The sequence below is a fragment of the Passer domesticus genome, chromosome Z (assembly GCF_036417665.1).
Source record: "Passer domesticus isolate bPasDom1 chromosome Z, bPasDom1.hap1, whole genome shotgun sequence".
In the NCBI taxonomy this organism is placed as follows: Eukaryota; Metazoa; Chordata; class Aves; order Passeriformes; family Passeridae; genus Passer; species Passer domesticus.
Genome location: NC_087512.1, coordinates 28067005 through 28080436, shown reverse-complemented (window position 1 = coordinate 28080436; position 13432 = coordinate 28067005). Strand labels below are relative to the sequence as shown.

The 13432-nt window shown below is 42.1% G+C and overlaps 1 protein-coding gene and 1 long non-coding RNA gene across 8 annotated transcripts in view; one reads left to right on the top strand and one right to left on the bottom strand.

The window, feature by feature from the left end:
• Nucleotides 1-13432, bottom strand: part of SMARCA2 (SWI/SNF related, matrix associated, actin dependent regulator of chromatin, subfamily a, member 2) — a 118620-nt gene that overhangs the window by 103626 nt on the left and 1562 nt on the right. For 5 of the 7 annotated variants that reach the window (XM_064405229.1, XM_064405224.1, XM_064405228.1 and 2 more), the window contains exon 2: nt 1594-1854. The exons of the other annotated variants lie outside the window; for them this stretch is intronic. In XM_064405229.1, the coding sequence (XP_064261299.1) occupies nt 1594-1818 (225 nt within the window). In that variant the 5' untranslated portion in view covers nt 1819-1854. The remainder of the gene's footprint in view (nt 1-1593; nt 1855-13432) is intronic. 7 annotated transcript variants of the gene reach the window in all.
• LOC135291204 (uncharacterized) lies at nt 3807-8884 on the top strand. The gene is made up of 3 exons (XR_010354075.1): nt 3807-4447; nt 4833-4952; nt 8755-8884. It is a non-coding gene; the product is annotated as an uncharacterized LOC135291204 (long non-coding RNA).

Here is a 13432-nt window from a genome sequence, read left to right as displayed (position 1 = left end):
ACGGAACCTTGTGAGATGCTCTCTGAAGTCCCTGAAAGAAAGTTGTGGGATGGCATTTGTTGGTTTGTTTCTAACTATACCATAGCACTGACTGCCTGATATAACAGTGTAACAGGATATATCAATTAAAAACATTATGTGTAAAGCATTCAGCCATTCTATGGAAAATTCCTGGTGCCACCTTCTCCTTCTACAGGTAAAAGAAAAAATCAAAAGGAGTGAAGGACATTAGAACCCTGGCTATGAAAACTGGTGACAGAGCTCTGAAAAGCTGGGCTGTAACTGACCCCACAAACAAAAAAATGCCAACTGCAAATGTCTAATCTGGCTAACAGCTAAATCAGATACCTCAAGGTTCAAATGCAAAGGTTATAGTTACCGCACATACTGACGTCTCAGAGATTACAACAGGTCAATGCAAATGGAAAGCTGGATCACAGCCTCCTCCACTTCAGCTAGTCTTTGTGTCATTAAAATATTTTTAGTTCTTCATGTAAAATATGGTAATGTCATGTCCCTACTGATTAGATATTCTTTTAACAAATGAAACTGATCCATATGTGAGAGTGTCAAAATGAAGACATCATTTCAAGAGGAAAATTAAAACATGTTTCTATTACTTTAAAACAGTTTTTTATTGTAATTTTTTCTCCATGTGCATCTAACAATTCCCAGTGGAATTAACAATAGCTGCCAAAATGTTTTCAATATCTTGGCTCTGTAAGCTGCTACTACATATTTCTAAGTAGAACATCAGTGCAATCAAAATTATTCTGGGTTCTAAATCTCTGGTATACAACCAAACAAAAATGACAATACATAAAGAGACTGTACTCAAAAAGGAATTTCCATACAGGCAAGTATTTCCTCAAAGCAATAAACATTAATGACAGTCTAAGCACACACAGTCTAAGCACACATAATCTAACTTTAAGTGTATAACAATAACTACAGAAGTACAATTACTGACATGTTCTACATGACATGTCATCATATGTCATATGTTTTATATTCCTTTGTAAGATGGAGTCCTTATAAAGTAACTTGAAAGCCATGTTTTTAACCATATTTACAATATGGAAGAGTAAACAAATCTGTAATACAAATCCTTTAAGGTGGATTAAGTTTGTTTTGGATTTTTTTTCAAGAAAAAGAACAATAATTTCATTCAAAATTAAAAACCACCCCAGAAAAAACACAGGCTACATCCAAACAGACAAGAAGAAGAAAGAGAAAAAAAGTGCTTAGAATGGTGTGCCTTGAAGTTTTAACACCATCATTCTTTTTTTTCCCCCTAGTAGCATGTGTCTTACTGAAAAGTAAAATTTACAAATTAACATCTCCAAACTATGAGCTATACTCCAAAGCAGTCTACTAACAAGGAACAAGGAAGTTAATCTTGTTAACTAAACAAGTGTTTAATCTGATACATGAATAATCTTTAGTAATAAAGAAAGAAGTAAGAGTGTAGTTGAAGTTCTGCAGGCGATGTGTAATAGCAGTTAAGCAGGTCTAAATGTAGAGTTTAAGTAACTCTTTTCACCAGTGAAGAGAACTCTAGGGAAAAAAGGTTCACTTGTAATAAACTATTACCTTATGCATTTGATGCATGCCTTCCTGTGGATAATCTGTAGGCCCCATTGACGGCATGGGATGTGGGACACTGGGCGGACCAGGACTTGGCCCCATCATGCTGTGAACGGAGCCAGGAGATGGCCCTGGTCCTGGACTAGGTCCCAGAATCGGTCCAGGTGAAGGTCCTGGTCCAGGGGAAGGACCAGGATGAGGCATGGCGCCAGGGTCTGTAGGCGTGGACATCTATTTTCTGTCTCCTTTTCAATTAGCAGAATAGCTCTAATAACAAAAACAGAAACAAAACAAAAACAAAACCACAATTGCTATGTGACATTAGGGGCATGGCAAAACAATTAATAAAATCAATTGTTACATACACGCACACGTACATAAATACACATGCAAGCTGTCACCAGCAGAAAATGCTTACACAGTCCTTAATGTTGCCCATTAGCTTGATCATCCTTCTAAAAGCCCGCTAGAAAGATAAGATCCTGATAATTTCTGGACATTTGTATGGTACCCACAGAACAAAGCAGCTAGTGTACTATGAGAAACATCTACCAGAAGAACAGGTGAACTGACTTGCTATCAGCAGATGTGTCATGTGGGCCAAGCACAGCACAGTAGTTACTAAAAGCAGGAAACAGAGTAGGGCACCTCTGTAACCTGTATGTTAAAAAAATCTTTCCCTTACCAGCTATGACTAGCCTGAAATTTGTACTTGTAAAATCTACAGTAATACAGTGAAAACATTAAAAGGATTATTAAGACTATTTTCAAAACTTTTTTTTTCACTTGGTTGAGAGCACTAAGACACACGTGGAGCCACCAGCCTGCCCTGCAGTGGCTGAGTGGGCACAGGCAGAGCCAGTAATGACAGCGACAGGCTGGAACACGGTCTCACTGCCCCCAACCACCCCTTGCCGAGCCAAACAGCTCCAGTGTGGAGCTATGGACTACTGCAGTGAGCAGGTCTGGAGCCAGCGGAACCACAGGATAGCACTGACACCCACCTGGGACTGGCAGCTTGCCCTAGAGTAGCCGACCAAGTGTGAGCGCAGCCAGCAAGGACGGCAGCTGCTCCAACTCTCTCAAAGGGGATCCTAGTGAACCTGACCAGGGCACACTGGCTGCACTCCCATATGACCATTTGGGAGCAGCCAACAGAGGCAGAGACTGTTGAAGAAGAAGGGAGTTCTCTTATTAGTGAATGCTCCCTCAGGTTTTCTGACATGTCACAGACTCATTCCCCCTGAGCTCACTGCACCAGCCACGTCAGAAGCCTTCAGCCAGCTAGACTACCCATTGGTAGATGAAGCTCTTCAGGACTCAGGCTGCCAGGAGCGCCTGATGCCTCTCCGTAAGACTGGGGCTGACCGTCACTCCTGTCACAGAAGATGTATTACTGTAAGTGAGCTGTCGGCAGGATAAGGAGCCATGGGTGAAGTGAACAGCCTGTGCAGTACTTGTGAGAATGATTAAGAGATTGACAGGCTATTCTCAATGAGTTTCACAAGTCTCAAACCTCCACTGAAGAGAAGATGCAAGCGGACTCAGAACCCTGCCAAGAAGGAAGGCAGAGGTCTCTTGAAAACAAACACTGGAAGCTGGCCACTGGCCATACTAGGCAGAACACTCTTCCTCCCGAAAACTTGAAGACAACAAACAGAACTGGTACCATTTACAAGAAGTATGATGCCCTGGAACAGGAAGGACAGTCAACTGATGAGGTAGACAAAGGTCCTTCTGGGATGGGGGAACCATCAGGAGCAAGACAGCCTGCCACCCTCATCACAACTGCCCCTATTAATTAAAAGGGAAGGGTAGTTGATACAGGTGACTCCCTTCCTAAGGGAAGTTTGCTGTGCAGACCAGACCCAAGCCACAGGTACGACTGCTGCTTCCCAGGGTACGTGGTTCTGAAAATCGATGTCATCAGCAGAATCTGCGGGCTTTTTTGGTTTGTTTGTCTTTTGTTTTTTTGTTGTTTTTTTTTTTAATCACAGCATGGTCTGTACAACAGTTCATGTACTGATACCTAAAGCAACGTACTTTCTGCAGAGTGGAAAAAGGTACTACAAGAGGTAGTAGGGCTCATTGGCAGAGCTTTGAACCGGACTGGAAGGCAGGAAGGGATAAAACCAGGCTTCTTAGTGATAAGCAATCGGATGGCACACCAGAACTTGAGGAAGAGAGATCACTCTATCTGCTCCACAAGGTGTAGACTACAATGAACTACTAGCATGAGAAAGAAGCAAGGGGAAGCTTTGGCCCAGTGCCAGAAATATGACATCACTGACATAAACAAAACTCAGTGGGACTGGTGCACCATGCTGGAGGCTTACAGGCTCTTCAGGTGGGATAGGCAGGGCAGGTGAAGTACGGGTTTATAACAGAAGGACAAGAATGCATGGCGTTTACAACCAGCGAGAGCAGGATTGAGACCCTCTGGATTAAGATTAAGGTATAAACAAATAATGAAGATGTCACCATGGGAGGCTGCTATACAGGCACAACAATGAGATCAATTCCTCAGGTAACCAAGGGAAACCCTCAAATTTCTCCTTATGGTGCAATTCAACCTGCCAGATGTTAATTACGGAGACCACACAGCTGTCACAATCAAATCAAGGAGATGCTACATCACAGTTCAAGTACTGAGAGAGCTGACTAGGTACTCTCCTTGATTTCATACTTGTTAACAGGGAGTGTCTCATGAGTGACAAGGTGATTGGTGCCATTCTTGGCCTCAGTGCCCACAAAGTAATCAAGCTCAAAATCTGCTGACAGAAGGAAAAGCACAAGCAAAACCTCAACTCTGGATGTGAGAAGAACAGATTTCAGGTTGCTCAAGGAATCAGTCAGTAAGGTACCCTGGGAAAATGCTGGGTGATGGGGTCTGTCAGCGCTAGTCACATTTTAAGCACCATCTTCTAAGGACATAGGAAGAGAGAATTCCCAAATGCCAGAAGTCAAGCAGGGGAGGCAGAAGATGGCTTGGCTGAGCAGGAATCTTCTTTGGGAGGTAGAGGCAAAAAAAAAAAAAAGGTGTAGGTTCAGCAGAAGTAATGTCAGGTGATGTGGGAAGATTACACAGGGTGAGCAGAGATGCTGCTCACCACTGCAGGGAGAAAACTTGTGCTGAAGCTCAAATGGAGATGAAGCTGGCCACAATTGAGGGAAACAATAAAAAAAGGGGTTTTAAATGCATTAATAGCAAAAGGCAGTGGAGAAATAATATAGTCCTCTTACAGGATGAGAACAGCCACCTCATAAACAAGAACATGGACACGGCAGAGATGCTTAATGCTTTCTTTACCTCTATCCTCAATGCCAGTGGTGGACTAAGGGCCTTGAGTTGGAGGACAGTGGCTGTGAGTATGATAAACTCTAAGTTCCTTGTAAATCTATAGGGCCCAATGGAATTCATCTGAGAATACTCAAAAGAGCTGGCTGACGTCAACACAAGACCTCTCTTAGTGATTTTCTAATGGACTTGGGAATCCAGATAGGTCCCAGTTGACTGGAAGCTGGCTGATGTCCCAGTTTTCCAGAAGAGCAGGAAGGATGAGCCTGGAAACTCCACGCCTGGCAGTCTCACTTCAGTGACTAGCAAAATTATGGAGAAAATTATTCTGGGAGGTATTGAAAAACACCTGAAGAACAATGCAGTCATTGGTCACAGCCAACATAGGTTCATGACAGCAAAGTCCTGCTTGTCAAAATTAACTTAATTTTATGAGAGAGTAACCCACTTACTTGATCAAGGGAAGCCAGTTGATGCAATCCTTTTGGATTTCAGTGAAGGTTTCAACACTGCCTCTCACAGGATCCTTCTGGACAAAATGTCCAGCGCACAGCAGGGTAAACGCATCATGTGATGGGTGATCAACTTGACTGATGGGCTGCACAAAGGGCTGCAGTGAATGGGGTGGCATCAGGCTGGTGACCTGAGACTAGTAGAGTTCTACAGGGCTCCTCTGCCTTCGGGCCAGTGCTCTTAAACACAGTATCACAGAATGGTTTGGCTTGGCAGGGACTTTTAAGATCATCTAGTTCCAACCTCTCCGCAATGTGCAGGAACCCCTTTCACTGGATCAGGCTGTTGTGAGCCCAGTTCAACCTGGCCTTGAACACTTGCAGAGATAGAGATCTTCAACTTCTCTGGTCAACCTGTGCCAGTGCTTCACCACCCCCACCATAAAGAATTTCTTCCTAACAGTAATCTAAACATATCTTCTTTAAGCTTAAAACCACTGCTCCTTGTCCTGCCATTGTGTGCATATACAAAAAGTCTCTCTCCCTCATTTTTATAAGGCCCCTTCAGGGAGTCGAAGGCCACAATGGGGTCTCCCTGAAAAATCCTCTTATACATGCTGAAAACCCCTGCTCTCTCAGCCTTTCTTCATAGGAGAGGTGCTCTATCTAAGCTTCTTCAAGGCCATCTTCTGGACCCAATCCAACAGGTCCACGTCTTTCTTATACTGGGCACCTCACACCTGGAGACACAGCACTCCAGGTAGGGTCTCATGAGGGAAGAGTAGAAGGGGAGAACCACCTCCCTCACTCTGTGAGCCACATTTCTTTTGATGCAGCACAGGATGCAGTTGGCTTTCTGGGCTGGAATTACACATTGCACACAGAAGGCTTACCTTCTCAAAAGACTTGGAAGAAGGACTTGAAGGCATACTAAGTTTGCAGATGATACAAAAGTGGGAGGAGCTGTTGGCTCCCTCAAAGGCAAAGAGGCCCTACAGAGAAACTTAGAAAAATAGGAAGACTCATCCATCACCAAAGGTATGAAGTTTAACAAAACCAAATGCCAAATCCTGTGCCTGGGATGGGGCAACCCTTGATGTACAGACTGGGGAATGAGATGCTGGAAAGCAGCAACACAGAAAGGGACCTGGAGCTCTTGGCCAACAGAAGGCTGAATATGAGTCCGGAGTGCCCTGGCAGTCAGCCGTATCCTGGGGGGCATCAGGCCCAGCATGGCCAGCTGGGCAAGGGAGGGATTGTCCTGCTCTGCTCTGCACTGGGGCAGTCTCACCTCGAGTGCTGGGGGCAGTTCTGGGTGCCACAATAAAAGAGATATAAAGCTACTGGAGAGTGTCCAAAGGAGGCTCACAAAGATGGTGGAAGGCCCAAACTGGAAGTATCAAGGAGCAGCTGAGGTACTTTGGCTCGCCTAGAGAAGACAAGACTGAGGGAAGACCTCACTGCAGCCTACAACTTCCTTGTGAGGTAAAGAGGAGGGATACTGTCACTGTGTCTCTTCTGTGTGGTGACCAATGACTGGACCCAAAGGAACAACCTGAAGCTCTGTTACAAGAGTTCTATGTTGGATATCAGGAAAAGTCTCTTCACCCAGAGGTTTGTTGGGCACTGGAATGTACTTCTCAGGAAAGTGGTCATGCCACTGGGCCAGACAGAAGTCTCTGGCTCCTGGTGTGGTTCTCGTGGTGTCCTGTGGACTCAATGATCCTTTTGGGTGACTTCCTGCTCAGGATATTCTGCAATTCTATGACCTGATACCTTGGGATCCCGTTTCCTTGCAAGGTAAAACACAGAGATGCCTATGAAGTCTCTCAGTTCAAAACTCTACAGTCACTAATTAGTCCTCTACAATCCCACAACGTGACCAGAAAAAGAATCAACTTATCAAATGCTCACAACTGCAAACACCATAACTTCCTCTAAGAGGCCTATGTTTTGTATGAAGTACAACACACATTTCCACACAACAAATAGTTTTTACATGTGTCAATCATGATATTGCAAAATCTAAGACTGACACAGCTGAGTCACCATGTGCATTATAAACAAAATTCAATCCATTTAACAAAGCAGATACCTAGCACCACCACTACAATCTAGAAGAATGTATACAGAACTGTAACACAACCAATAATAGAAGTGCTATCAGCATACAGTATCCCAAAATATTTATTTCACAAAAGACACCTACCTATAATTCGCAGTTCTCATAAAAGCTAGCTCCAATCCCAAGTCCATTAGTAACACTGCCATTTACAAATACATTAAACATACCCTGCATGCAAATTTGAAAAATTTAGCTTTCTGATAGGATAGCAAGTGTCCAAACTATGAAAAACAGTAACTACCAGAGGCGAATGTCTTACACTAGACCTGCATCACTTACACTAGACCAAGTCCCTTCATCACCTTTCTCTGAGCAAAGACACATCTCACATAATTGGGAATGGTCTTAGATTTGCATTCAGACATTTTATACATCAGAGAAAAAGAAAAAGTAATCTATAAAATCTGTATTGGGAAATATAAAGTATTGGAAAACACTACTTAAATGCAAGCAAGAAATCCTGTCTGAAGACAGTCATAGAAATAAAGAGACAAAGCAATTTTCTCTGGCAACAGTAGTCCACAAAATTTTAAAAAATGTCACTGACCTAAACCAGAACACAGTAAGGCCTTCCCAACTAAGTATCTGTTCACAGAAATTACCTGCCAGAAAGTTTATAGTTTAACATGTTTCAAAAATAGCTTGGTTTGTATTTATTACGTAAATGAGATTGTATTAAAAAACCCCCACAGAAATTAAGACACCCTGCTCTCACTAAAATTCAGTAAAAGCTGACATCTAAATCATTTAGGCCTTTATAAAAGTCTCATCAAAGTAAAAGTCTACAAAAAGACAACAGGTCCAACAGTGGCCAAGTTCCATGCGGATAGTATTGGTAATATTTGACTAAATTCTGGTGCCTGCAATGAAAAAAAGCAGTATGAAGCCAATTCCCTGCCAAAAGCCAGTGTTGACCTATTTATTTGGACTGCTTTTTAATGAGTAATGCCTTTAGAATCAAAAAGCAAGGGGAAAGGAAAGGCAAAAAAAAAAAAAAGTGTTTCCAACAAATTACAAGACTATAGTGAAATGAAAAAAAAAAATTTAAAAATACCACCTTATTCTCCTAAATGCTGAGGATCTTGACCCTGATTCTTGAACACATTACATGATGTTCAATTGTTTTTCCAATGTCCAATCTTACAATTTCCTCAAAACGCTTGCTGGAGTAGTGTTATTCACATGACTTCAAACAGGATGGTTTTTGGTTTTTTTTCCTGAAGCGTAATCCTTTACCACCTCTTAGATCTATTTACATCAACATGACCAATTTTCTTTTGTGAACCCCCCAGATGAACTACTGGCAATTGAATTAGTTGTGGTGAATCACATGGTTCTTCCTGTGGTCTCAGAGAAGTTCTCCACCTCTGCTGGACACAACCAGAGCTAAGACAGGGAAATAAAAAAGGTATCTATTGTATGTCAGACTAACTTTAACCAGATCCAAATACAAACAGCCACAAAACCAAGAGCGGAAGATTAAGGGAGACTTAGGATCTCTGCTCAACTATTTCTAGATCAAATGGTTTAGGACAGTGAATATCTGCACTGTGAACAATTTGAAGTAAGAGTCTCTAAGCATAAATGTTTCTCCACTATCATTTTATATACACTTAGAAAGTGTTGTAGATGTAACTAATTCATTGCACAATATGGTCTTCCTGAGTTCAATGTTTCTATCACACACATTTTGGTATAAACCTGCCACAAACCCACAGGTAACAAAGGCAGGGATTTTTTTCACATGAGGAAGTATTAGCAGATCCCAAATGAAAACACAGCAGGTAAAAAACAATTTGCATTACTTTGGAATTCAAGACCAGCTGTACACCCAAAAAGATCCAGGGATTACAGACTGCTTTGACAGGGCACACACCAAGTCTAAGAACAGATGGAGCAGTAAGTATTTATAATTCTTCTAGCTAGTTCCCTTCACCATCCAATATAACTTTCCTCTCAACCTAAATTGAACCTCAGCCAGGGTATTTTGGCCACACTTCCTGCCTTGGATATGCACTGGAAAGTAATGAAACTATACCGCTTAGAGCTTATGAAATATGGACCCACACATCAGCCACACAGACACTGCACAGATGACTGTAACTTTGTCTTCACAAGAGAAACAGTTACAATCTACTTCTCCCCACACATTCCCAACTATAGTCATGATTCACAGCTGCCTTTGAAAAGATAAACTGTAAACTTTGATACACTATAGGCTACAGGAGTTATCTTTATTATACTACCATAGAAAACATGGAATTATACTGTGATTGTATTACTTGCATAATCTGCTAACTATAATCAAATTAATATGCTCAAAGTAGAAGAGCTGATTTGTAATGATAACTCATCATCACTAAACACTTAGAAGCAAAGAATACATCACTACTTAGAAGCAAATCAGTGTTTTGTTTTTCAATGGGCACTGTACTACCTTTTATCATGATTTAATTACTGTCATTTCATTAAATGACAAGTCAATCAAAAAATCGGTTTACATGAAACAACAAAAAAATTAGTGAGAAGACTCAAATCTTCAACTAACATATACCAGTTATTAGTTCACGTAAGAGAAGCCAAAGACACTAACAGCTGAGATCCTGCCTTTGCATACTCACGTATGGCATGTCAGTGTAACTTGAAAACCTTCTGCAAGGCAATCTCTAGTTTAAAATACAAACCACAGAACCAGAAATGCTGAACCTTAATTACTTATCCAGACACCTAGGCCAGAAGAAAAAAACCTCTGCAACACTCCTTTAGCTGCATGTCTAGATCTCTGCCAGAAACTGCTGCAGGTACCCCCACAGAACTCGCAAAACAGGTGGAATGCTTACACCAGAAACTTCATTATGGAGTCATGTAGTACAAGGGACAGTTTACTTTAGCATAATACTCAGTACTCCTCACCTTGAAATATTTTTGTAGAAATGCGTACTCCTACTGCGTAGATATTACAGCTTTATACAGAGTTCAACTTTTCTCAGCTGCTCTAGCTTACAGCCCACCCTCTCAGGAGAAACTAACATCAGCAGCAAAAAATAACTTCTTAACAGCTGGGAGCTGAAAGTACTCCAGACTGTCAAAAGGCATAACCACAAATCGGAGTGCACACAAGTTAGGCTAAGCTACACTGCCAGGCTTTACTGTGAAGACACTACAGCATAGACATATGATCCTTCTTGATAGATTTGCTGCAGAGGACAGTAGCCTTCAGGAAAAGAAGAGAGCAGATAGCTACAGCCAAAAGTTAACTGCCATCAGACCATGTCCAAAATCAATGCCATGTTTACAATGTATGTAGATTCCACTGTAAATTTCAGGCACAGAAAGCTGATACAGGACACTAGCGAATGGTCATGGATTCAGTTTTCATGCTGTGAGCTTTACTACAGGTATTAGCTCCAGTTATTGAACATTGTCTTCTCATTTGTTTCTAAATAAAAAACCATAAGAGATGCAGGCAGAAGGAAAGGAATGCACCGTATTATTGACAGGCCTTGGCTTTACTTAAACAGGGAACAAGAGGAGGAAGAAGGGAGAAAATTGTTTTAAATACAAGCTACCAGTATTTAAAATATATATTTTCTGTAAAAACAAACATCATTTTAACATTTTCTCCAATGTCCTGCACCTAAGTGATCCACCTAGGTGTTCAAACTCAGAAGTGATAAATAGGAAATATTCTCTACCAACTGAGACAAACAGGAAAACATTAATGCCTAATAAGTAATGATTTTGTACAAGTCAGAAACAAAGAAAACAATTTTCAGTGTTAGTCTTCCCATTCTACTGTATTAACAAATCATCAAAGCCGTGTTTAAGAAAGCTTTACTTCCTTCCCTTACTCAGACTTCTCTATTTTATCTTGGAAATAAGACATGAGCTTTTCTCTAATGCCAATTTTATGACAAGTGATTTTTATGCCATAATGTTGTGTTTACTACTCCAGTAGAGAATAAAAAAAAAACCCCAACCTAATCTGATGAAGTCCAAAAGTGATGGAGGTCCAGGAAACACCTATTACACATAGATAATTCTGACAGAAGCAGGAAACACACAGAAATGTAACAGACATTTTGATGAGTAATTTGCAAAAATATTCTAAATCATACAAAGAATGAGGAGTTTCCTTCTGAAAAGAATCACTTGTAGTTCACAGCAATATTACTCATCCAGACAAAAAACAGAGGCAAAGTGTAGACATTTGTTAAGTTGCTACTGCGCATATTTTGACCTTAACTTCAAAGGTCCACAAAAACTGAGAAAAATATATATGGAGATAGTAATTTCAAACACGCCTTTGTCACAAATATATGTAATATAGGTATGCGAGCTGAAGGACCTTTTCTCCTGTAAATTTTCAAGCCTCAGGTGTTGTTGAAAGCACTTTTCAAGCTTGACAAGAAACGTTCATAGACTACTTCAGAAATGAACAAACTATCTAAGATTGCTTTGAACAAACTCTTTTGGCACACGCAATACCACAGAAATATCAGTCTTAAAGCTGAGAAATAACTCATGAGAGAAATAATGTTTTTAATGAAGATATACTCTCACCTCTCGCAAGTCCACATATGCTGTATGATCCACTTTAAATTTTAAAAGCTCACTATTCATAGTGTTTTTGCTTTCCATTACTGATATATATACAGACATAAAAACGTGCCTTGAGGCAAGCCTATCCTTCTGACACACTACTTTTTTTCCTTAGAGTCACAAAAGGACAAAAGAAACAAAGTCAGAGACAGTAATAGGGCAATTAGGTTCCCAAAGGGAAAGTGTGCCCGTATTTGCACAACAATAGTAAGTTGCACAGAGGAGACTGCCCCACCCCGAACAAGTAACTGGTACACTACCAAAGGAATTAAATTCTGGTACAGTGTTTATCGTTTGGGTCTTAGGGTCTGTGTTTAAAACCACTTAACACTTCAAAAAGTTAAAGCAAAACAGGAGAGAATGCAAACGGAACAACGCCGTGTGGCAGACTCCAGATCAATTCTTCAATGAAAGCATGCAGAACACTTACAGCGGAAAAAACCGCTACCAAAAAAAAAAAACCAAAAAAAAAAAAAAACCGAAAAAAACCCAACAACTTTTTATCTTCAATTATTCAGCTGGTTTTTTACTTACATTTTCATATTCACATAAACATTCATAAAAATACATCCTAAAAAGAACAGCATTAGCCTAACATTCGTCAAGTCCGAATATCAAACATATGAATTAGACATCAAGAAAAAACAAATTCGGTACGATGTATGTAATCTGCAGACACTTTTACACTCCATTTACTTGACCATAACGCACGCTCAAGGAAAAAAAAAACAAAACAAAACAAAAAACGACCCAAGCCAATCGTTAAACTGTAACTTCAGGTCGAGTTTAGAAGAACTGTAACTTTTCCAGCCGTGCACAGTTTGTAGTTCCACCATTATAAATTTAAGAGGGGAGGAGACAACGTAAGAAACTCCATTTCTGCACCGTGAACACAAGGAAGAGCCACGGCGGGCGACCAGGGTGCTCGGGGAGGCGGCGGGGCAGGGCGGCCGCTCCCTCCCTCCCTCCGCGGCAGCCGCGCTGCTCTGCCCTCGGGTGCTCGGGCCCTGCAGGACGGGCGGCGCGCAGGCCTCGGCGCCGGGCCGCCCGCCGCCTCCCCCGCCAAGGCGCCGGGGCGGGCGCGCACAACCAACAGGGCCCTGTTTCCCCCCCCCTCCGGCCTTTCTGGAAAGTTTTCTCCCCGGCCGACAGGCTGTAAAACGTCCCTGTCTGGAAATGCGGCCCCGCTGCTGCCTGCCCTCGCCCCTCCATGAAGCAGCGGGTGCGCTGCTGACGGCGCTGCCCGCGCACGGCCCCGTACCTCGGCCGCAGGCGGGCGGGCGGGCGGGCGGCCGGGCGAGCAGCCGGGTCATGCCTCAGGGCTGGGCTGGGCCCGTCTCCCCGCCTCTGCTTCCCTCCGCCACCATG